The sequence below is a fragment of the Lepidochelys kempii genome, chromosome 10, assembly GCF_965140265.1.
Source record: "Lepidochelys kempii isolate rLepKem1 chromosome 10, rLepKem1.hap2, whole genome shotgun sequence".
In the NCBI taxonomy this organism is placed as follows: Eukaryota; Metazoa; Chordata; order Testudines; family Cheloniidae; genus Lepidochelys; species Lepidochelys kempii.
The window spans coordinates 48,045,029-48,069,576 of NC_133265.1; the positions used below are offsets into that span (position 1 = coordinate 48,045,029).

General features: G+C 50.6%; 1 protein-coding gene across 5 annotated transcripts in view; it reads right to left on the minus strand.

Annotated features, from left to right (window-relative positions):
- MAN2C1 (mannosidase alpha class 2C member 1) overlaps positions 1–22,607 on the minus strand; it is a 30,468-nt gene extending 7,861 nt beyond the window's left edge. For 2 of the 5 annotated variants that reach the window (XM_073303451.1, XM_073303454.1), the window contains exons 1-21: positions 22,425–22,607; positions 20,215–20,340; positions 17,638–17,761; positions 16,929–17,005; positions 16,251–16,428; positions 15,622–15,811; positions 14,046–14,152; positions 13,559–13,669; positions 11,366–11,458; positions 10,531–10,647; positions 10,044–10,139; positions 9,407–9,552; positions 9,014–9,137; positions 7,854–7,975; positions 6,756–6,841; positions 5,148–5,309; positions 3,538–3,620; positions 3,270–3,364; positions 2,714–2,818; positions 2,185–2,341; positions 666–809 (exon numbers count right to left, since the gene is read on the minus strand). In XM_073303451.1, coding sequence (XP_073159552.1) covers positions 666–809; positions 2,185–2,341; positions 2,714–2,818; positions 3,270–3,364; positions 3,538–3,620; positions 5,148–5,309; positions 6,756–6,841; positions 7,854–7,975; positions 9,014–9,137; positions 9,407–9,552; positions 10,044–10,139; positions 10,531–10,647; positions 11,366–11,458; positions 13,559–13,669; positions 14,046–14,152; positions 15,622–15,811; positions 16,251–16,428; positions 16,929–17,005; positions 17,638–17,761; positions 20,215–20,340; positions 22,425–22,525 — 2,544 coding nt within the window. In that variant the 5' untranslated portion in view covers positions 22,526–22,607. Of the gene's footprint in view, positions 1–619; positions 810–2,184; positions 2,342–2,713; positions 2,819–3,269; positions 3,365–3,537; positions 3,621–5,147; positions 5,310–6,755; positions 6,842–7,853; positions 7,976–9,013; positions 9,138–9,406; positions 9,553–10,043; positions 10,140–10,530; positions 10,648–11,365; positions 11,459–13,558; positions 13,670–14,045; positions 14,153–15,621; positions 15,812–16,250; positions 16,429–16,928; positions 17,006–17,637; positions 17,762–20,214; positions 20,341–22,424 lie in introns of all 5 variants that reach the window. The other 3 variants (XM_073303452.1, XM_073303453.1, XR_012153947.1) reach the window with 2 other exon arrangements.
- Between the last annotated feature and the right edge of the window lie 1,941 nt (positions 22,608–24,548).

A 24,548-nucleotide genomic window follows, 5' to 3' on the forward strand; every position in this document is an offset into this window, starting at 1 on the left:
AACACAAGGGGTGGCTGGGGGACGCAGCCGATGGCCCCCTGGGCTCTGCAGAGATTACTGGGGCCAATCCCTGTCAACGGCCTAGGTGCACCAATCAGGAGCGTAACGGGAAAGCTAGTCCCCATGAAGGAAAGGCGGCTCGGGCTCCATCACCAAACTGACCGGCAGCTGCAGTGAGGCCGGGATGCAAACTCCCTAGCTCTGGGGAACTGCATGACCCACTTCACACTGAAATGCAGCCTCATCTGCCCCAGGCCGGCAAACCACAGGCCTTTCCAAGGCAGTTCAGCCCCGACCTGGATCGCCCGGAGGGAGCTGGCTATTGGGCCGTGGGAGGCTGGTACTTTGCCATGTCAGTGTACAAAGCCCTGGTTGGGATGGATTTGAACAGCAGTGCCGACACAGCGACCCAAGATTTCGCTCTCACCGAGGTCCCTGCTTAAAGTGCTGCTCTCTTGGGATACGGGGAATCTGCTCCTGCCGGGTTCCCCTCCGCCCAGGAGGCAGCCTATCCCTGCAGCAGTTCAGCAAGCAGCTGTGGCCCGAGGCGAGCTGTTCTCAGAGGGCACGCGGGGTGGGAAAAGAAGGGACGGTGTCCATCTATCAGGGCTATTTCTACCTAGAGAGCTGGGGCAGCAGCAGGGCCCAGGCTGCTGCCCTCCTACCTCGAACCGAGCCCAGTCCCAGGACGTGTTCCAGTGCGTCGGCCTCTGCAGGTGCCCAAACTGAATCTCATACGTTGCATTCATGCTCCGAACCCGCAACGGGAACTCCACCTTCAGGAATCGGTGAGCCTCGTTCCAGTCAACCTAGAGCAAACCGGGCGGCCAAAAGGAGGCTCAGGTCATTGTGTGGGAGACAGGAAAGACGGCGTCATCTTCACCGCAGCGGCTCCCCTGTGCTCGCTTCCCCATTGTCTGCCAGCTCGTTAGCCCCACCAACAGGGACCTGGTTCAAGGGCAACAGCAGGAAAGTATCAAGCAAGGGCTAAAACTGGCCCTAGGACTGTACTCTTCTGCCTCTGAACATGGGAAAACCTGATCACATCAATCCATCCCAGTGGCTTTAAACAATCCCAAAGCTCTTCCGAAGTGCTTCGTTATACGCCAGGGGTGGCCAAACTGTGGCTCGCAAGCCACATGAGGCTCTTTTACAGTTAAAATGCACCTCACTGAATCCCCCCATTCTCCCCCTACCAGACTGGGTAGGAGAAGCGGGGGAGGCCCAGGGCTTCTGCCCTGCGACAGGGTGGTGAGGCTCAGGGCTTCTGCCAGAAATGACTGAAACCTGCTGAGGGTGGGGGGCAAAATTTAAACATTTGCCCCCCCCAACAGCTTGAGTGATGCCCTCCCAGGCACACACCCCCTCATACCCTCAGTGGCCCCTGCCTGCAGCCTCCAGGTGTTAGCTCCTTGTGGAGAGACAGCGGCAAATAGCTGGGAGCTGCAGCGAGGGGCTGCTGCTTTGGCTCCGTGGGGAGAGGCAGCAGCAAAACACTGTCTCTCCCTGCAGCTCCCAGCTGTGTGCGGCTGCCTCTCCCCACGACCGCAGCTCCCAGCTTGCCGGCTCCAGCAGCTGCTGTGCAGGGATGAGGCCTGGCAGCACCATGTGACCGAGTGGGGCTAGCAAACCCTGGCAAATATCTGGTGGGCACGTAACCCACCGTGTCCCATCCCTCCCCATGTCACCTCCACCTTCTGCCCAGCAGGGCAGGGGGTCTTGGGGCTCAAGTCCCATGGGACATGCCTGCCAGGGCGTAGGGCTTCAGCAGGAGTGGGGCTGAAGCCCCAAGCCCCAGCAGACATGCCCTGCTCTCAAACTTCTGTAGATTGTCGTATGCAGCTCAGACTGTCGGTAAATTTGGCCACCCGTTATTTGCAGTAAAGGCTCGGTGGGAATAGGGGCATCCAGGAAAGGCAGCAGAGGCTCTGGGTATTGCCTCCAGTGAGGAGACGTGGCTGTCTTTGCTTACAAACGTTCCCTATCTTGGCTGCTTCTTGACTCTCCTCCAGTTCTGGTCTTGGCTTGCCTAGAATGCAACCTTTCCTTGGACCTCGCCCCGGCCATCCACACCTTTGCCACTCTATGCTCCATTTCTGCAAAGCACTCGTCCTTCTGGGATTCTCTCCTCCCACCACGGCAGTCTGTATAAGGAGGGTTTGGCCTGCACAGGCCTTTCCAAACCTGGGTCAAGAATCGAAGATAAGGACACATGGCATCCAGGATGACTTCTTGGGTGATGACACTCCGCTCGCTGATCTGCAGAGAGAATTTCACACTTCCTCGCAGGCCCCCAGCCAGGACAATCTCCAGAGGCTTCAGAAGGGTTGTGATTGGCTTCCTAAAACAGATGTCAAGCATAAGGGTTAAGATTCAGGGGGTGACAGCAATGCGTTCAAAAGGTCAATATCAGGCTCCTACACTTGGAAGACAAGCAGGGAGCAGGGATACTGCCCACCCACCTGACGCTCCGTTTTTCTCACCAGAGGAATTCTTAGAACCCCTCCCAGGTGCTGTGTAATCTTACACTACTCTACGCTACTCCCCTGGACACAAAGCGCTGGAAAGAACAAGCACATAGTTTTCCACTGCAGAAGTTTTGTCCTCTCTCTTGGTTCTTTGCTACAATCCCAGAGTAGCAAAGAACCAAGAGGCAGAGATCTTTGCAGGGTCCTAAAGAAGTACCGGTACCCACAATGCACTGCTCACCTACCTGGTTTCCAGGTGATAATCCATCACATCCCAAGCATCCCAGTACAAGGGAACGTCATCAAATATCACAAACTGGTTAGCGCAGTGACCATCCTGGACTGACTCTCTGAAACAAAGCAGGGAGGCAGAGGATCAGCAATGGAACAAGAAGCTGCAGTGGATGACAAGAAATTCTGTGACCTGAAACAACATTCCAACAGCCTGGAAACAGACACCTGCCACTTTAGGTTCTCTGGTGAGAGAAATGAACCAGCCTTTCATTTGGCAGACTGAGGTTCAAGCCCCACAGGCAGCCTTAGTTATGATGAAACTGAGTAGAAGAGGCCCCAAATGAGTCCCCACTGGGTTTCACACCCGGTCTGTGGAATCACTGGATACGGTTTCAGTGACAGCAGATCCATATTCTACGAACATTAAATAAAAACAACGTAGACCGTCAGCTCTTTGGGGCAGGGTCCATTTGCTCCCGTGTTTGCCCAGTGCCTGGCACAATGAGGCCCCAATCTGGATTGGCCCTCAGGCACAGCTGCAATAAACACGAAGAATCATCATCATACCTCCCCGAGTGCACTAAGCGAAGCGACACCACACGCCCCATGGAGTCCAGGTGAGCCACGATAACCCCGTTCTCCATGGTCACAGAGCCATCCACCTGGTGAGAAAGAGGAAAGAATCAGGAGAGAGCACAGGCTCCGCATCAGCCAAAGAGTGAGTTAGTGTGTGGAATGCTACAAATTATTGAAAACGGTGTTGCAAATCCAGCTTGGGAGCTTTGCCCGTGGAGCTTTCTGATGTACAAACGAGGAACCCCACTGGGCGGCTCACCTGTTTCGTCACCGTCACGGGATGAGGGGGTGTTAACGAATCCTCCACGGCAGAGTAGCCCATGCTAGGCACCTTCACCAGGGCTGAAAGGAAGAGAGGCAGAGCGGTTCACTCAAACGCTTTGCCCTTTAAGAGATGTCTTCTCTCTCGCTCCGTGCATTGGGCCTCCTCTTCACTAGGAAATACCTCCCCCATGCTCTGATGCCCAGGAGCTTCCCATATAAAAATAATTTTCCATGTGGTGCTGAGGGAGATGGAGCCTATTTCTAAAGATCATGGCCAATGTTCCCTCTAATTTTTGACAGGCCGGGTGCACAAAAAATTTATTCTGTGCAAATTTCTGAAGCCGAGTTCAAATTTGTGCGCCATGAGGCAAATGCGTCCAATCAAGTAAAATACTTATACATTTACAAAGTTTTAATTTGCAATTTGTGTCAATTTATATGGGTTTTCAGATAGAGACATCATAAGTAAAAAAAGAAAAACAAGAGTTTGTTTTTTAAATTTAAAATTTTCCTAAAAAAAATCAATAAATGATTATCAGCCAAGAATAAGATATGTACTGTAATTACAAATGCATTTTAATTTCCTTACTGGTCGAACTGTCAAAGACTGCTAAACTAACCTTAATGTTTTTCCCTGCGATATTTTTCATTTGCCCATTCAATATAAACTCTGTCCAGATCTATCAGTCCTCCAACCAACTGGTAACTCTTAATACACATTAGCATGTCCAAATGATCCACTGCCCAGCGCCCTCCACCACCTCACAGCCCAGTCTCACAGACCCCCCAGACACTCACTCCATCATGCCCTGCCCCCTTCCCTGGCTGCACTCATCAGCCCTGCTGGGAGGTCTCTGGCTCCTAAGGTCAGAGTGGCGAGGGGAGAGGGCAGGGAAAAGTGCCAATGGGAGCTGCCGGAGCCGTGGAGCAGGGCTTGCAGGCGCCGGCAGTGTGCAGCGATCCTAAGAGCCAGCAGGTCCCTCTGGCTCCTAGGGTCAGATCAGGTTGGGCGGGGGAAGCAGAGAGCTCTCTGCCCACTGCCAGTGCCTGCAAGCCCCACCCCTGCAGCTCTGATTGGGCAGGAGGGAGCCAGTGCAGCACATGGAGACCCCCTCCGCCTCTATGCCTGGGGGCTGTCCGCACTGCCAGCGGGCAGGCGCACCGCCAGCAGCTGCCCCAAGAATCGCCGCCACGCCAGCCCTGGGACTTTGGCGGTGATGATGAGCGGTCCCCAATATCGGGACAAAGGGCGTCCCGACCGATGTGCAGTCGGGATGAGGGACTAATGCGCGCGCGGTGTTTCGCCGTGTGCGCGGGGTTTTGGATCTGTGTGCGTGCACATGGACACAGCTTAGAGGGAACAGTGATCATGGAGAACCCTGATCTAGAGATAATGGATAAGCCAATGTCCTTTTCAGCTGTGCGAAAGGCAATGGTTCTGTATCCTCCATGTGAGTGGAATTAGCCAGCCATCACTTTGTTGGCCTATTTTTCCTGGTTCACCTCCCCTCCTCTGCTCCTGTCCCTACCACCAGAAGATTTAGGGTGCATCTGTGCTTTGCGGGGGACGATCTGGAAGTCCTTAGATAGGCAGGACAATGGCACCTAAAGTCTTTGCTCCAGTCTTAGAGACAACTTCAGTCCGTTCCCAGGGCAAAGTGTTCAGAACAAGGAGGCTTTCTGCTGTCTCGGGACCAGTCAGCAAAAGTTCTCCAAACAAGGACCGAACAGCATCTTCAATGAGGAGACCACCCACGCTACGGATTTCTGGGCAAAGAAAAGACATTTCAGTTCAGAGCAGACTATTATTAATTATAGAGCACCCAAAAGTTGGCGAGCCCCTTTAGAGACATACAAAAAGACCATGGAGAGAGAGAAAGGATGTAGTACACACTGTCCTCAGAATTGCTTGTCCATTTGCCCCATTCATGCCTAATCTTACTAAGCAAGTTCTCTTTACTCTTAACCCTACTTCCCCCAACTCCCTTCCATTCATCTGCTGTGTTTAACTCTGTGCTGCATTTTTTCCAGTTAAACTCTGTATTCCCTCCTTGCACCATCCTAACATTCCTCCATCTTCCATGCAAATTCAGACTGGCCATAAAACATACTTTTTAACAGTCAGGGTAATTACCCATTGGAACAACCTACAAGGGTCGTGGTGGATTCTCCATGATTGGCAACTTTTAAATCAAGGCTGGATTTTTTTTTCTAAAATATCTGCTCCAGAAATTATTCTGGGGAAGTTCTCTGGCCTGTGTCATACGGGAGGTCAGCAAATTCTTTCCCAGGTGTCTGGCTGATGGGGCTTGCCCACATGCTCAGGGTCTAAATGATCTCCATATTCAGGGTCAGGAAGGAATTTTCCTCCCAAGTAAGATTGGCAGAGATCCTGGGGAGTTTTTGTCTTCTCTGCAGCATGGGGCATAGATCACTTGCTGAACTAGTGTAAATGGTGGATTCTCTGTAACCTGAAGTCTTTAAATCATGAGTTGAGGACTTCAGTAACTCAGCCAGAGGTTAGGGGCCTACTACAGGAAGGGGTGGGTGACGTTCTGTAGTCTGCAATGTACAGGAGATCAGACTAGATGGTCATGATGGTCCCTTCTGGTCTTAAAGTCTATGAATCAGTGATATTATCACAATGATTCCATCTAGCCTTGGAATTGACGCATCTCTGCAGCCATTCCTAGCACCTTCCCAACAATCCTCCCCGTCCCCACTGCTCAAACCAGCCCGTCCCATGCACGGTCTCTTCCAGTGTCACAGGGCTCCTGGGAGCCTCCACCTATAGGGGGAGGTCTCTGCTTGCCAGACTAGGACTGTGTAACCAGACACAGTTGGGACTTGTGTTCTCTGGGTATCGACAAATGGCATAATGCAGACTGGCTGAGTGCAGGGGGGCCATGGCCCAGGGCACTACATGCATCCTTCCTCCTACAAGCCTCACTGGAAGCAGGATGGGCAGGGCAGGAAATCAGGTCAGGTCCCATTAGTTATTACTGACACCAAGAGCACCCCTATTAATGTAGAGTCCCCGATGCCTCTCAGGCTTGTAACAAAACCAAACCACAACCAAACATTCACCAAACCAGGTGAGGAGTCAGGTCAGAAAGCAGGAACAAAACCTTTCAAAGCCCACCTGACAGAGGGTGTTACAATGAACCCAACCCACTTGGCAGGAAAAGCCTCTTAGCACAAATCACTCCTCACCTGCGTAGTATCTCATGGCATCCTCCACCACTAACTGGATACAGCTGCCCGGCAACACGTCATGGAACTGATTCAGGAGCAGCAGCCTGAGCACAGGGGACCGAGGCAAGAACCAGAAGAGAGCTACGGATTAGGATCGCTATGAATGAACCACGCCACCCTCATGCTAGAGGACAAAGCCCTTTGTATCCTGCAGCCGGCTGATGGGGACTGCAATAGTCAGGCAGTTCTCACATGCACATGGTAACTTCTGGCTTCAGGTCACCACTTTCATGCCATCCATCAAAAACGGGAGTTCTGCTGGACCCTGCTCTGCTGCTATTGGAGACAAGAGAGAGAGCAGCCGGCTCGCCGGCCCTGAGCTCTCTTAGCAGTCACCTGAGCCAGGCATTTCCTAGCCTTCTTCTGGGAGGATTCCCTGGGCACAGGTTTGGGAATTCACAGAAACAAAGGTACTTGTTCCTTCAATTCCCTGCCTTGGCAGTAACCTTGGGCATTGGTGGCATCTTAGTCTCTCCTGGTCTCTGCCTGTGGCACACAATAGTTCTGCCTCCTGAGGACCAGAGGGGTATTTCTAATCGCCTGTGATATACAGGAAACTATGACATACTTGTCCATAAAAGGAATTCTTCTAAATCAGTCTGTTGTGAGATTGTCTGGGGTTTGGTCTACGCTAAAAATGAATGAGGCTATTTTTTGGTTTGCTACTTAATACATTGTTCGTTACGATCTCATCTAATGAAAACACTGTGTCTGCTTGTTTTTTATATACCTGAGTGTGCTTATCACTAGACCCCTGCAAATCTGCGGTTATCCACTTTATACCCGCAGATATCTGCATCCACTGATGCAGTTGTGTTGTTTGCCATCTTTGCAGATCACGGATCAGATGCGGATCCAAATTTTTGTATGCACGCAGAGCTCTACCAGTGAGGTAGGGTGCGGATGCAAATGCATATAAAAGGGGGAGTGCGGACTGCAGGTCAGATACAAGTTAATTATCACAGATGCAGATCCACATTTCTGTATCAGCGCAGGGCTCCAGTCATGCTTGCAGCTTTATCCAATCAATGGTGGCACTCGGACGAAGTACTTTACCTCCAGAGATGCTGCAGTTTGATGGAAGGATACTGGAAAGTATTTTTGTGGGTCAGAGCAAAACTGCTCAGTACTTCAGCATCATGGAGTATCCGCTCGCACTCCCGATTCCCTTTCTTTATCTGATCCCAAAGCAGGAGAAAACAGGTTTTTAGGAAGAGCTATATCAGAGGAGATTATTGCAATCTTTAGCAAAATATCAGATCAGACATTGGGATGTAGACAGTATCTATTACGTATTCACAAATAGCAATCAGATTCTCTTTTCCTTGAGGGTTCCTTCTCCAGAGCCCCTCCCACTCTAACAGCAGAGATTACAGTCGCTCAGAAATTAGCTAGCTGTTCTGAAAGATGGTACTTCCCACAATGCTCTGTTAAATCGACAGCAGCACCCAATGCTGCCGTGTCAGTTTTGGAAACAAGGGGCTTTGGGTGGCAGCCTTTCTGTACCATGTTACAAAGGTTAGGCACAGAGACACACTAAACTGAGGGCTAAATGCCCCTTCCTACTACAGGGAAAACCCCAGTGGCTCAGCAATCAACCCGAGATCCAATGAGCAGCTTCAGATCATCTCTGGCCCAAACAAGAGCATCCCTCTTGTTTTCAAACACAGTTCAAAGAGACCCTGTCAAATAGTTTAAAGCTGAGATTTAAGACCTGTAAAGAAGAATTGAGCAATTCTTAATTCTGAATTAACCAAAAGCAGTGCTAAAAACCCCAACCCACCAATGCTGTCCCAGAGCATGAGACCTAGAAAGCGGAACCGACTAGAAACAGGGTGTGTCTACACTGGAACAAGGCTAATAGAAATGGCATTCAAAACGGGCCATCTGCAGGAGTCTTGTCTACACTAGGGCTCACGCCGATGGGAGTTTTCTGTTAATTTTTCAGGTGCAGCCAGAGCACCAATCACTGTAGCACATAGGGCTCTGTCCTGATAACTTATATTGGACTAACTGGGGAAATTACATGGGCTCACAGCTTTAGAGAATCACAAGGTCTTTATCGGGTCCTACTATGGTGCTAAATTGCACCAACGACAGCACACCAAGGAGGTGGATTCAGAGTGGAAGTGTTCCCTACTGGTCAGAGTTAACATTGAGCTAGATAGTTTCCACCCACTGCCTTATCTCCCCTCCCATCCCGGGCAAGTGGTAACCTGGGCCTGAGTGGTATAAGTGCCATTGTGCAGCTCCAGGAACAGTTCTCCTATCCAGGTGAACAGCTGGGTCTTCTCCTTCTCCAGCATAGAGAAAAACCGGTCAGGTGTGGACATCTGAACCCTATGGGGGAGAAATGCAGATAGTGACAAGACAGGCTTAGCAGCTGCTGCCCACTGCAGAGGGAACGAGGAGCCCTGTGGTTCCTTCCCTAGCATGAGTCGATGGATTGCCAGTGGGAAAAACAGCCCCAGCCATGAATCATCAGCTCCCTCCAGCCCCGCTCTCCAGAACGCTAGGACCAAAGGGGTTAGCAGAAAGCTTTCAGGAGTCAGCAGTCGGTACTGAGCTCTGAAGGACACACGAGAAGAGAAGGCAGTCTCTCCCTGGACCTGGGTAGCCCATCTGTGTCTCTCATTCTCTTCAGTCTGTCCAGCATCTTCTGGGTCGGGCCACCTCCTCCGTCTCCAAACCCAAAGAGAGCGGCGCTGTGGTTCACACGGCCTTTGTCTCTGTTGTTGTTCATGGTTTTCAGCATCTAGAGGAGATTACGTATACACATGACACGTAGTGTCAGGCCCTCACATAGTCAAGGAGAGCCCTGCAGGCGTAAAGATCAGGCACTAGCTTGTTGTCTTCTCACCATGTTCACTCTCTTTTCAGCTCTGCCTCCCGAGACACATCCACCAGGGCCCAGGGAGACAGGAGAAGCTGGAGAAGTTGAGAGCCCTCCTGCAGTGACTCATCAGCTCCCCACTCCCCTGTGGATTTATCTTTAAAATGCCGCTAATTATAAAAACTCAAGGATCTGACACATTGCACAGACAGACAAATCTGGGCTTTACTCTGAACATCTAAAACCCCCACCTGCTCGTCCTATCACCTTCTCCCCACCTCTCGCCATGTGGCGCTCCCCTACAACAGCCTTTGCTTACAGCCCAGATGGCGGTGACATTCCCTTGCAAGCTGGGTACACTGGGACAGAAAGGCAGATGCATACCCATCTGCCTACCATGTCACATCGCTCACCTCCTCCACTCGACCTTTTAGCTCATAGGAATTGCCAGGCGGGAAATGGGTCACAACTTGGGAGCCGTCGATGCCTTCCCAGAAAAAGGTACTGTGCTGGAAGAGAGCAAAATGTCACCAAGGGGGAGTCTATAACAGCCTCACAGGGGGACACCACAGTGACAGCCAGAGTGGGGCACATTAGTCCAGGGAGCTACTGAAAGGAAACTTCTGGTTGCCCACCATTAACTTTTCAAAGCTGTCAGCTTCATACTTCAGCACCTTACCACAATGTGATCAGTAACCAAATCTTCTCTTGTCATGGGCTATGAACTACCTGATCCAGTCAGTCTCACGTACAGCTCTGGTGAGCTCTTTGAACGAGGGCTTAGGCCCAGAAAGCCGAAGGAACAGTTCAGCTAGTAGGAAGTTTGGTCACACGCGAGCCCACTGGGCAGATTCCCATACACACCCACACACACACCCACAGCAGGAAAGCCCAGCTCACCGGGAAGGTGTTCACCAGGCTCCAGCTGAGTTTCTGAGTCAGGAACCATTGTATCCCACAACCACGCATCAACTGGGGCAGCTGGGCCGAGTATCCAAAAGTGTCTGGCAACCAGAACTGGGAGCAGAGAAGAGAGTGTGCGAGAGAGAGAGAAACACAACCCTGTCACCTGCTCAGGTGTCTCTCAGACAATGTATCCGGGTGCACCTATCTCTCCACACATCTCAAGGGCAGAGATGGGAACAGGCCCAAATTCTGGATACCCCATACAGTCAGCCACGTATCACTGTGGCCCAAATGCCCTGCACAGGGCCCCCACAGCCTGGAGGAAATATTGCTAGGTAGTACGTGCTATATGAACTGCTCAAGGCCTATATACTGGGGAGTAGGAAGAGGTACACTGCACTAATATATATAAGACCCTAGCAGCCTCCAGCTGGAGTTTCTTGTGGATGGTCCAGTGGTTCAGGCACTAGTTTAGGACTTGGGAGACCTGGAATAAAGTCCCTGCTCTGCCACAGACTTCCTGTGTGACCCTGGGCGAGTCACTGGGCCTGTCTGTGACTGAGTTTCCCCAACCTGTACAATGAGAATAGCAGCACTGCCCTACCCCACAGGGGCGCATGAGGATAGATACAAAAGGGATCGAAAGAACTCAAATACCACAGTGATGGGCCACATACATACCTTAGATAGATCACTCCTAAGTGAGCGTGTCCCACCAAGAATGAAGCAAAGACAGTGGGAATATCAGCTCTGGAAGGGACTACATGCATCACCTCCCCCACACACAGAGAGGGAACGCGTAGAGGATCCACTGAGGAGGAACACGTACCTCTGAGCAGAGCCTCCCAAACTGCTGCTGGAAAAACCGCTGTCCCTGCAGGAACTGACGCACCATTGATTCACCACTGGGAAGATTCCCGTCCTGGGAAACAATGGCAGCCCTGAGGCATTCTGTGCAGATCTCCCGAACCCCTTGCCAACAGAGAAAGGCGAGTGGCCACCCCAGTAGCATGCACCCCATGGCAGGCCCAATCCATACAGCTCCCCGCTGAGACACTGCAGTCATGTATGGACTTGACACACCCTCCAGAGGGGTGGGGGAGGGCGACAGGGTCTGGGGAAAGGGAAGAGCTGTGTTGACAATACAGCTGAGGGTGTTACCGGGTTACGGTTCCAGGGTATAAGGTTGCCTAACCTAGAGTTAGGGGTACAGAGGGTAGGACTCCCTGGAATAGGGTAAGGATTCCAGTTGGTAGGACTATCCAAGCTCGCATTATGCTTCCAGAGGGTTGGGCTCCCAAGCCTAGGGTTCACATGGATAGGAGTCCTGCAGCTAGGGTTGGGTTCCAGAGGGCAGGGCTCCCCAAGCTAGGGTTAGATTTCCAATGGATAGGATGCCCCAGCTAGGGTTAAGTTTCCAGAGGGTAGAGCTCCCCAAACTAGGGTTAGAGTTCCAGAATGTAGGACTGCCAGGGTTAGGGTTCCAGAGATAGGGCTCCCCAAACTCAGATTAGGATTCCATCAGGTAGGGCCAGCCCAAGCTAAGGGTAGGGTTCCAGAGGGTAGGACTCTGCAAGCTTAGGTTAGGGTTCCAATGGGTAGGGCTCCTCAAGTTTGGGTTCCAGAGGATAGGCCTCCCCTGGTTAGGGTTCCAACAGGTAAGGTTCACCTGAGTTAGGGTTCCTGAGGATAAGGTTCCTTAGGCTAGGGTTAGAGTTTAAATGGACAACAGTCCCCAATGGTTAGGGTTAGGGTTCCCAGGGAGAGGACTCCCCAGGCGAGGGTTAGGGTTCCCAGGGTAGGGCTGTTGTGAAAGAACAGGATTTGATATAACTCGCAGCCATCTTGTGCACTTAGCCCCCCATAAGCTGGAAGCGAGGACACCACATAGGAATAATCTGGCCTTGCTTAGGCAGACAGAACAAAAACAGTTGCAAGCTGCAGTTTTACTGGCTGGGATAGATAAAAGTGAAAGGACAGATTCATGGGAAGGCGTGTGTGGGAGGGAAACATGGAAAACTGACCCTGATTCTGGTTGTCTGTGTTTATCAGGGTTTTTTTGGCTGAAGCTGCTTTGCTTATATGGAGAATAATGAATTGTTATTGGCTGTTGCTAGGGAAATTGTTAGCCTGTTAGAGGCTATTGTGAGTTATGCGCTTTGTCTGGAGAAAATCTATAAAGAGTTTAGTTAAAAAGCATGCTTTGGAGCAGTCGGAGGAAGCTTTTCTTCAGGCAAGGAGCTGATACCTAAACTCCCCATCAGCTGGACAGAAGGGCCCCCGGAAAGCTGGCTGGCTATCACTCGAAACCATTTCAGACTTTGGGTAAATATAAATGTTTGGAATGCTCTAGCCCTACTGCTGAAGCATTTAGATGTGTGCGCGCTTCAGACCTCATAAAAAAGTAGTTTTAGGTAAAAGCACTCGTTTGTGCCAATCATTTATCAGATGGAAGAGCTGTGTCCCCACTGATTTATTCCTGACGCTGCCTGGAGAGAAACAGTTAAGTTACCACTGCAGCGCTGTGGGTTCTGAAAACCCGGGGTAACAGGGCTGCCCAAGCAAGCATTAGGATTCAAGATGATACGACTCCCCAAACTAGGGTCAGGGTTCCACAGGGTAGGGATCCCCAAGGTAGCCTTATGGTTCCAACAGAAAGGACTCCCCACACTATATTTAGGTTTCCAATGCAAAGGACTCCCCTGGCGAAGGTTAGGGTTTCAGAGTATAGGGTTCTTCAGGATACATTTAGGTCCCCAACGGCTAGGATTAATGTCCCAAAGGGTAGGGGTCTGAGATAGTGGTCTTCAGGTACTATTAGTGTTCCAAATGGTAGGGTTAGGGTTATACTTCCAGAAGGGAGGGCTCCCCGGGCCAGGGTCTGGGTTCCAAAACCCCTCTCATGGTTCCCGTTGAGGGTCTGAGCAGAAAAACATGTTAAAAGAAGGCATCTGAGACTCAGTAACTGATCTGTTATAGAGAAGACTCAGAGGGTGGTGCAGAAGGGCTGCTGTGATCTTACCATTTCTACCCAAGTGCCACCAACAGGTATGAACCGTCCCTCTTTGGCATAGTCCTGAATCTGAGCGTACAGCCCAGGATACCAGTTCCTCACCCACTCAAACTGCTGGGCCTGCAAAGAAAACGGAGCCAAGAAGCACATGGAAATTATTCTAGAGATTATCCAATTTGGCTAAAGCTTCTGGCTCACAGCAGCTGCAAACCTAAATTTTCAGCAGGCATTGGAGCTCAGTGCAAATAGGACTGGTCCCAGACCTGGCAGGACAGCTCTCTGCTGCCAGGCAGGAGGCTTGGGCTGAAATCTGCACCTGGCATCTGGGTTTGGGAGCATGGTAGAAGCAACTTGGAGACTAGGGATAGAGAAGTCCCTTGCATAGAAGCCCCCCTCCCAGCCACTTACCATGCTCCTTAGAATATGCACTGACCTTCCTCCTGTCTTTGCTCCAGGAGTTTTGCTGCCCACCTCGGGACAGAAGACGCCAACTCACCTGTGAGCAGACAAACGTGAACTCCGGGTTCTTCTCCATCAGGCGTATGACAGTCACCCAGCTGCGAGCACACTTGCGGATAGACTCCTCGTATGGCCACAGCCAGGCTGCAGGGACAGAAGCAGGCTGAGCTCACCGTGGCCACATGGCTTTTCCATTTTAAATGGCCATTATTTTATATACACACACAGCCTGAAGCCTGCCAGTGCCCATTGTGTGCTGCCTTCCCCTGGCTGGAAAGACACAACTGAGCCTCATCTGTAGGGCCCTACCAAATTCTCGGCCGTGAAAAAAGTCACAGACCATGAAATCTGGTCTCCCCCGTGAAATCCGATCTTTTGAGTACTTTTACCCTATACTATACTCTTTTATACCATAGGGTAAAAGTATATACAAGTACACAGCGTTTCTCAAACTGGGGATCCCAACCCAAAAGGGGGTCTCAAGCCCGTTGTATAGGGGTCGCAGTATTGCTACCCTTACTTCTATGCTGCCTTCAGAGTTAGGTGGCCGGAGAGCGGCAGCCGCTGGCCAGGCACCAAGGTCTCAAAGTAGTGCCACTTCCAGCAGCAACACAGAAGTAAGGATGGCACAGTATGGTATTGCCACCCTTACTTCTGCGCTGCTGCTACTGGTGGCACTGCCTTCAGAGCTGGGTGGCCGGAGAGCAGCGGCTGCTGGCCAGGAATCCAGCTCTGAAGGCTGCGCTGTTCCTGGTGGCGCCGCTGCCTTCAGAGCTCAGCACCCGTCCAACAGCCGCCATGCTCCAGCCACCCCGCTCTGAAGGCAGCACAGAAGTAAGGGTGGCAATACTGCGACCACCCCTACAATAGCTTTGCAACCCCCTTTTGGGTTGGGACCCTCAATTTGAGAAACGCTGACTTAAGGGCTTTACAGGTTTGTATTTTTCCGGTTTTCAGTACATATTCATGCTTTGCTACAACTCCGGGAAATTTAAGATTTAAATATCTGAAATCGTGACATTCAAGATTTTTAAAATGCTACGACCATGAAATTCACGAAAATAGACTGTGAATTCAGCAGGGCCCTACTCATCCGGGATCCAAACTGTGCTGCCTTTACAAGAATCAACTATTGCGGGGAGTGAAGACATGGGAAAAATCACACTATTAAAATGAAAATGGATTGAAGCACGGTTGTAAATCCTGAGGAGTCCCCACCTCACGGGGCGGCTGCCTGTCCTGGATGCTTCACTTCCTTTCCCCACAATAGCATGACTAGAGAAAACCCCACTGGGAATTTGAAATCTAGGGGCCAGGCAAAGGAAGTAAGGAATGGGCATGGAAGGCTTTGACATGCCCCTTTGGCAAGGATGCCTTTCAGCCCTGTGGTAAATCACCATCTCCAGCCAGGCTGACACGGCTACGTACATTTCGTAGCTGATGGCTGGGATGTCCCAGTCCCTTCCCCTAGAGGCTCAGAGCATCACTTCTACAGAATGCTCAGTGCCTGCTCGCCTGAGAACCGCTCCCCTCTGGCAGAATCCAGCGTCACTGGCCAGCCCTACTAACCACAGACATTTCAGTAAGGACACATCCCCTGGACTCATTTTTACCAGAATCGATGTGGCAGTGGCCCATAGCGTGGATAGTGTGCTGGCTCTCTCCATTTTTCTGGCTGAAGACGGAAGAGGCGAGCTGACGCACTGCAGGGAAGGTAGAGGGGTCAGTGACGTCAAGCAGGTTAACCATCTGATTGGCCACGTACAGGGTCTGGAAGCTCCGCTGGTTTTCCTCCCCGAGGAGCTGAGGGAGGGCAAGAGTGAGAAGAGATAGACGCTGAGCTCAGCAACTCTTATATTGAACAGGCTGAGTGTCTATACGAGGTGATGGACAGCATGCTGAACAGCATGCTGCACATGTGGACAGCCCATTAGCCGTGTCCTACCAACTTCCCACCTCTACCAATGACACGTGGAGCCTGATGCAATACAGACCCAAAGGTGGTGTTTCCTTCACCTAGTGTCTGCACCTTGCTTTTTTGGAACTCAGAGGCTGCAGATGTTAGCTGGCATGATTAGACAAAGGAGACATAAGCTACGATGGCAAATCTTCTTGGTCTTTTTGGTAGAGGCTGGAGCGCTGAGGGGAAGGAGGCTAAATCAAGGGAAAGACATGAAAAAAGGAGGCGGGAGGGAGGTAGAGGAGCTGGAGAATAAAAGAGACAGAAGATTAAAGTATTTACCTTGGCCATGTCCACAAGTATCTCAAAATCTACCAGCAGCTCATGGACATCCCTGTTGAAGACCACAAGCTCCGCCTTGTTCAGGGTGAACTTCTTGTCAGGGTCAGGAGGTGCAATCAGGCTGCCTTTTCCAGCCCCAAAGAGACCATTGCAAGCAACTTCCACATAGACAGTCAGGCTGTAGAAATGAGAAAAATGGAAACAGAAGTCACCAGAGATCAATGACCAACTCACTGTGTTCTCTGCGTGGAGACTAGGAAACAAGATCTGCCAAAAGCACAGGAACGGTTGGACCAGGCCAGACACCAGTGGCCTGTCTAGTCTGGTATCCCGTCTCTTATGGTGGCCAGTGCTTCAGAGACAGACATACTACACCTCCCTAACTCCGCAACACTGTTCCACAGGGGACAATTTTCTTTCTGATCCTAGCTAGTGAGCAACTCACACCCTGAAGCACAGCACTCAATAAACCTTGCCATTGTAATCCAGCCTGACGTTACCTCAGGAGCTGAGCAGCCAATGGGTGACAATGCTGCATCACTGGTCTTCACACAGCTCTGAACAGGGAGGCCTGGGCACTTTCCCTGCGTGCTGTGGCTGTGCCAAGAGTGCCTCATGGCCCCTCCAACCAGTTCAGGGTGGGGGTTTCCCTGAATTTCAGCAAGTGTCAATGCTCACCTGTGAGGCTCCGCCTCCTCGAGGCCTTCTGTCAGGATGTAGCTGGTCTTCTCCCCTTCTTTAGTCAAACCCTGTGTCTCAGGACAGGGAGGAGGGACATTAAAATAGCTCCATGATAACACTCACATCAGAGATGTTAACAGGTCCGATGGGAACGGCTGCCATTCTGCATCAGTACAGAATCACTAACCCACGGCTTGTTGATACATATCAGCAGAGGGGCCCCTTCTGACACATGGCAGATTACCATGGAGTTGTGTACTGAGATTGTGCTCACTGTTTGCCTATGGAACTAGTACAAAGAGTATTTGCAGCACCCCACTAAATGAAGATTTTGCTTAAACCCCCTAGGACATGTCTCCATGCCTCATCAAACACACACTAAAAACATTGTGGAAAGGGTTGGCTTCTCCTGGAGAGCTGCTGCAACCCCAGTGTGAACACCAATCCCATGGGTATTCCATGCCACAGACCAATGGTCAGGACTATTGCATTAAAAATCTCAGAAAACAGGGAAAAGCGCTATATAATTAGGAGGAAATTAAAATCCAGTCTGATTGAAACCATGTAACAAATGGCAGGGCATTCCTACAGCCCCGTTATAAAGGGCTGAGACAGAGGACACATCATGGAAACAGCATTGATTGCAGCACTGCCCAGGATGTACTTCTAATGAAGATCTAGCATTGGCACATGTACTTCCTCTTACCTGGACTGGCTGCGCATCCCTCCACACCATCCCCTCCCCATCGCTTTCCCACAGGAGATGCACTTCCTTCCCCGCCCATTCTCTGGGGATGCTAAGCTCCACTTTAAACCAGCAGGTCCACCACCTGAAAAAGACAGGCACATACACTCCTGAACTCATGTTGAGCCATTAATGATTAAGCATTTCCCTATGAAAGGTTAACCTGCACAGGACACTACCGCCTCAGTAGAATCTCTAAGGAGGTCTGTGGGGAAACCACGCAGTATGTACAGACACCAACGCACACACACACACAGGAGACAATCCCTCCAGGGCTTGCTTTTATTTTTTCCTAAGAGTGAAAGATGCTCAGCTGACAGCCCCACAGACAGAGGTCTGCTCTGTATAGATCAGATACAATAGGGCATAGTCAGCAGCAGTACAAGCACCCCACGCTCTGCCTCCACCCATACACATCAAGCCAGATGCGCCAGGAACATCCATGGGCAGTTTGTTCTCCATGGCTCAGTCAGTCAGAAGGTCACCAAGGAGGGGGAAGTTTAGAGGCGCTTTTACAGTACAGACACCTGTCACCTAGGAACTGGACTGAGACACCCACACATTCCACCTTGGTCCCCAAAGACCCAGGGCATCTCAGCCAGCTGTCTAGCAGTAGATTTCTCTGACAGCGCAGGTCAAACAGGACACTGAGATCAGCTCCCTTTTCCATGGCATTCCCCAATGCAGCAGGGCTTGGCAGTGTTGTAGGTAGCAATTCCAGGAGGACAAAGGAGCTGCCATGCTGGAAGCAGAAGAGGCACGCAAAGGGGGGGTCTCACATTACCAGCATGGGGTGAGACCAGAGGAGATTGTGACTGCAGGGATAGAGCAGCTACCCACCAGGCAGGAAAAGGCCTCAGAAGGGGAGAAAAGGGATGAAATCAACCCTAGTTCATGAAGCCCCAAGTCTCAAAGTTCCACTCCCCGCACCTCCGTAGTCTAACATGAAGTATTCCACACGGACAGCTGTCGGGGGAGTCAAGTTGAATGACAGGGGCTCTGGATGGACAGAGACAGCTAATTAGCTTCCAGAGATCTTGGGTCAAGTTTTAGTCCGGAGTTTATTTTTATGACCAAATTATAAACACCCAAGACAGAGGTATTTATGATAACTCCTTTAACTGCCCCAGCATTATCACAGACCTTCTGTTCTGCCTGGAGATTTGCTGATAGGCCCAAGGCATAAATCAAAATCCAAGTCCTAAACATGGAGCTGAAAGAATCCAAAAGAGTGAGGTAGAAGGCTGAGCGAAGAGATTTCAGAGTGCCTGGCTCGCAGGCTAGTCCTGCCTCTGACACTGACTTGCCATGCGGCCTCACTCAAGTTACTTAACTTCTCCATGCATAACTTTCTCCCCAAATGTAAAACAGAGACGATTAAATATCTTCTGTCCTACTTCATCAGGGGTTTCTAAGGATTAGCTAATATGTCTACAAGCAACCTCAAGATGCAAGGTGATAAAGATATCTTTAGGTGTAGAAAAGAACTGTATACACACACATGTTGCATACAGTTCTACTGATTAATCTGCAGCACCTGGGGAGTAAACCTCACACACGGAGCTCCTTGTGTCCCTCAAGGGGAAAACCAATGGTGTCTTCACACCACTTCCTCATTTAAATAAGAAACAGTTAAAAAACAAAAAGAAAAGGAGTACTTGTGGCACCTTAAAGACGAACCAATTTATTTGAGCATAAGCTTTCGTGAGCTACAGCTCACTTCATCAGATGTATATCGTGGAAACTGCAGCAGACTTTATATATACACAGAGAATATGAACCAATACCTCCTCCCACCCCACTGTCCTGCTGGTAATAGCTTATCTAAAGTGATCATCAGGTGGGCCATTTCCAGCACAAATCCAGGTTTTCTCACCCTCCACCCCCCCACACAAATTCACTCTCCTGCTGGTGATAGCCCATCCAAAGTGACAACTCTTTACACAATGTGCATGACAATCAAGTTGGGCTATTTCCTGCACAAATCCAGGTTTTCTCACATCCCCCCCACCCCCATACACACACAAACTCACTCTCCTGCTGGTAATAGCTCATCCAAACTGACCATCCAAACTGTATGGGGGTGGGGGGCATGTGAGAAAACCTGGATTTGTGCAGGAAATAGCCAGACTTGATTGTCATGCACATTGTGTAAAGAGTTGTCACTTTGGATGGGCTATCACCAGCAGGAGAGTGAATTTGTGTGGGGGGGTGGAGGGTGAGAAAACCTGGATTTGTGCTGGAAATGGCCCACCTGATGATCACTTTAGATAAGCTATTACCAGCAGGACAGTGGGGTGGGAGGAGGTATTGGTTCATATTCTCTGTGTATATATAAAGTCTGCTGCAGTTTCCACGATATACATCTGATGAAGTGAGCTGTAACTCACGAAAGCTTATGCTCAAATAAATTGGTTAGTCTCTAAGGTGCCACAAGTACTCCTTTTCTTTTTGCGAATACAGACTAACACGGCTGTTACTCTGAAACCAGTTAAAAAACAGTTCATGTCACTTTGTTCCTCTAAGGCTGGTACTTACGTGGGTCCAAAGGAATCCCCAACTTTCGCAGGTCTGAATTCTTGTCTGACAGCTTCATCATGTGGGATTCGCTGAGGGGTCTGGAAGCAGGAGAGAGACACCAGGGAGCAGGTGTCCCCAAACAGCCTGCAGTAAAGATGACAGGCAATAAAGCCAAACGCCCCAAGGTACGAGGATCTGTCTCCCAGTCTCCCGACCAAGACTAAAACTTTGTCACACTTGGTTTTTCTCAGTGGTTCACCACTGCAGAAACATTCAGTTTAAAAAAACCCCAAACCATGTTTTAAAAAACTAACAATCCCGTTTCTTGTTAGCCTGACAATAAGCCTGGGTGCCCAGAGTGGCACGTGGTCACCATGAGCAGCAGAACACCTGTATCTGCCTTGTATATTTTCACTACCACAAGTGCCAAGCCATGGAGATTTTCTTTGTTCACACAATCATAGAAATGTATGGCTGGAAGGGACCTCTAGCCCAGCCTCCTGTGCTGAGAGAGGACCAAGTAAATCTAGACCATCCCTGACAGGTCTTTGTCCAAGGGGTTCTTAAAAAACCTCCAATGATGGTGGTTCCACAACTTCTCCAGGTAACCTGTTCAGAGCTTAACTATCCTTATAATTAGAATTTTTTTCCTGATGTCCAAACTAAATCTCCATTGCTGAAAACTAAGCCCATTACTTCTTGTCCTATCCTGAGCGGATGTGGAGAACAATTGATCACCATCCTCTTCATAACAATGTTTCCCTTTTGTTCCTTTCTATTTAAATGGCAGTAGCCCCCATTCAAAGCTTTACAAATACCTTTGCAAGCAAAGGTTACAGCAGTATTCCCCATATTAGCACTGGATGAAGCTATGACAGTCTACACCAGCTGAGGATCTGTCCCTACGTGTACTCACATGAGCCACGTATAGCAATACCATGGTATAGTTATCTACTTGTACAGATTTTAAAGACACTAGCTGTACAGTAATAGTCACATTATGACTTAAAGCATCAAGAGATTTATAGTCCAGACAGAAATTCCACTCTTGAAGCAACAGAGTGACGTAGTCTTAGACCCGTCATGTCATTCGTTTATCTGAGTTATGAAGAAGAGGGTTACAATGCAATTATTGGTTTGTTCTTTTCCAGAAAAACAGGATTGAAGGATTTTTTTAAAATGTAATACAAGTGGGGGGTTTCAGACATCCTCCCAGGTTAGTGGCTGCAGCATGCTGCTATCAGAGTAGCGCACGTGGGCAGGAAGCTAGCTGTGAGAATAGCAGTATTGCTCTGAGGCTGGTTGGTTCCCACTTTCTCCCACCCAACCCAGCCTACATGACTCCTTTGTGCCCCATGGCAGGATTGGAAGGGGGGGGGGGGACGACACACGTGGCAATACTGTTGATCTCACATCTAGCTTCCTGTGCATGCGTAGATTCAGGCCCCAATCCTGCAATTTATTGTAAATGGACAGGCTGTGCGTCTATGCAGAAGCCCCATTAACGTCAGTGAGGCTCAGCCTCCACCCTGAGCTCCTCCTGAGCGGAGCCAGTTTCAGGAGCAAGGATTTACATGACAGCTGCCAGGAACAGAAGCAGTCATGGTAGGGTCTATGAAAATAGTCTTTTTATTTAAATATTTGAGAGCTAAACAACAGGAAGATTGTGGTGCTGGTAAGACAGATGGGCCTGTGAGAGGATCTGTTATGAGCTGCTCCACAGGGTGAAAAGGAGCACCTCCGTCCTACAGTGTGAGAAACCCAAAAGGATTATCAGAATCGGAGGGAAAGAAGCAGCAAAACTGAAACTGACCAGCCGAACTGCAGAGTGAAACGGCAAAGGGGAAGGAAAGAGCCGCAGAGCACCTTTGATTTTTCAAGGCTTTAATTTTAAACGCACAATGAAGGATCTTGTAAGTGTCCCTGTACCTCCCCTCCCCCGAGCCTGCGCCCCGCTCCAGAGCGGCGGCCCCGTGCTGTAGCAGGCGGGCCCCTCCCACCCGATCTCCCCCGCCCCGGGCACGGCTGGAGTCACCGCCACTCCCAGGCGGACCCACAGCCCGAGCAGCGGGTTTCCCCGGGGAGAAGCCACGTCGCTGTCCAAGCCCGGCCCCGGCCCCCGCGCTCCGCCGGGCCAGCAGGCACCAGGGGCTGGGAGTGCGGCGACGCAACTAGCGCCCCCCTCGGCCCGAGGGGGCGGCACTAGCGGGGCACGGTCCGGCTCCCACCTGCCCCGGAGGTTGCAGTCGGGGAAGCCGTGCTCGGAGAGGAACTTCTCGGCCCGCTCCAGCGTGGTGCGCCGGTGCTTCAGCACCCGGGGCCCGGCCATGGCGCAGCGCGGACACGGGCCGAGCCGCGGCTGGGGAGCCCGGTGTAACGCAGGCTACGGCTCCGCGTAAGTGTACTGCGCATGCTCTGTTCATCTGCGCATGCTCAGTAACATCTGCGGAACCCAGGGCCCTTCACCCTGCCCTTACTAGCCGTAAAAATCTGCGGCCTGCTACTTGCAGGGCTTAAAAGGGGGCGAATCGGGGCAGGGGGGTGGCCAGGGTCCGCGCAGGGGGCGGAAATTGACTGGGCGGGGGCGGGGGCAGGGGCAGGGGCAGGGTCAAGGTCAAGCAGCTGGAGGCAGGATAAGGAGAGGGGCTAAAGGGCAAAATCAGGGTGGAGCCGGAGTTAAGCTGGGAGCGAGGTGCTGACAGAGGGCAAAACCCGGCCCAGGCAGGGCACAGGGGGTAACAGGTACCCCAGTGGGGCTGAGACACCAGCGTTTGCCAAAATGGGGGGGGGGGCAAAGGGGCTTTTTTGTATTTCCCCTCTCACAGACAGCACCTCTCAGCATCGGCTTCCCGGGGCCGGGTTCTTAAAGTCACAGGCATCCAATGCCTCCTCAATGCAGCTGCTCTTTGTCTTATCTAAGCGGCTGAGGCTATGTCTACACTGCACACTTCAAAGCGCTGCCGCGGGTGCCAGTGCTCCTGGTAATCCGCCTCGACCAGGGGATTAGCTCCGAGCACTGGGAGCCGCGCCTGTCCACACTAGCGCTTTTCAAACTTGCGCTCGGGGGCCGGGGGTGATTTTTCACACCCCTGAGCCAGCAAGTTAGAGCGCTTTAACTTGCCAGTGTAGATAATCCCCGAGACTTAATTCAGTGAAACATTTTACATCTATCCCCTCAGAAACAAAGAATCCCTTATCACTGTATCTGAATGCATAGAGTCTCCAAGCAGTTTCCCAAGTTGTCTTATCTGCTGCTGGGATTCCCTGAATTCCCTGAACTTTTAATTCTAATTTTTTCTTCTCATTTTTAGAGCAGATGTTTATTCTGTTGGATCATCTGACTTCCACTGACTGAATTTCTGACCTATTGTCAAAACTCTGTTTTGAGTCAATCCACCAATGGTGTAAATATTGGTGGTCAGACAAATAGTCCACCTAATCTAATATCCTGTCTCGTGACAGTGGCCAATGCCAGGTGCTTCTAAGGGAATGATCAGATTAGGCAATGGCTCATTGAACCATCCCATTGTCCACTCCCAGCATCTGGCAGCCAAAGGATGGTTTAGGGACATGCAGAGCATGGGCCTGCATCCCTGATTATTGTGACAAAGTGGGAACATTCTTAATGTTTCCTCTGAATACTGTAGGGGTGCCTCAGTTTCCTCTTGTGGGGGCAATTGCTGTAGACCTAACCCCCTCCCCTTTCTACAGCTCCATCTATGCATTATATGCAACATATGCAAGGGCTGTAATGCAAGAGGCGTACAGGCCTGTCTCCTGTAAGACTTGGCTTGAGCTAAAGCATTGACGTATGCTAGGCTATGGCACTTGACACAAATAATGGACTAGGCCAATTTCTAACTAAATAAGAACCAAAGGGCCTCTGAAAAGGCCCTAGCTGCCCCTTGTATGCACCCTCCACCCTGCAAAAAGTCCCTAGTCAAAATGCTGCCATAACAAACCGCAGATCTTGAAAATGACAAGGTGCATCAGCACTGTGCTAATTATGAAGCTGTTTTTTTATTTTCCTTATAAGGCTTTATTAATAATGCTTGAGTGGTGGAAAATTACTAATCGGTTCGACTTGAACATGGAGCTATATAAGACTGGTGTTATAGGGGCAGGGCAGAGAGAAATCAGGCTGGCACCTGCGTGTGACCATCTCTGACTCTCTCCCTGCATGCTTGTACTCAATAAAAGGCCTCAGATTGTTTGAACCAAACAAAAAGTATGACTCATTTTCCACAACATCCTATGCATTTCTTAAGTCTCTAGGTGGTGGGATAAGGGGGTGTAATTGTTGCAAAGCAAAGGGCCAACATACATAAATGGCCGACACTCTGTCTCTTGGC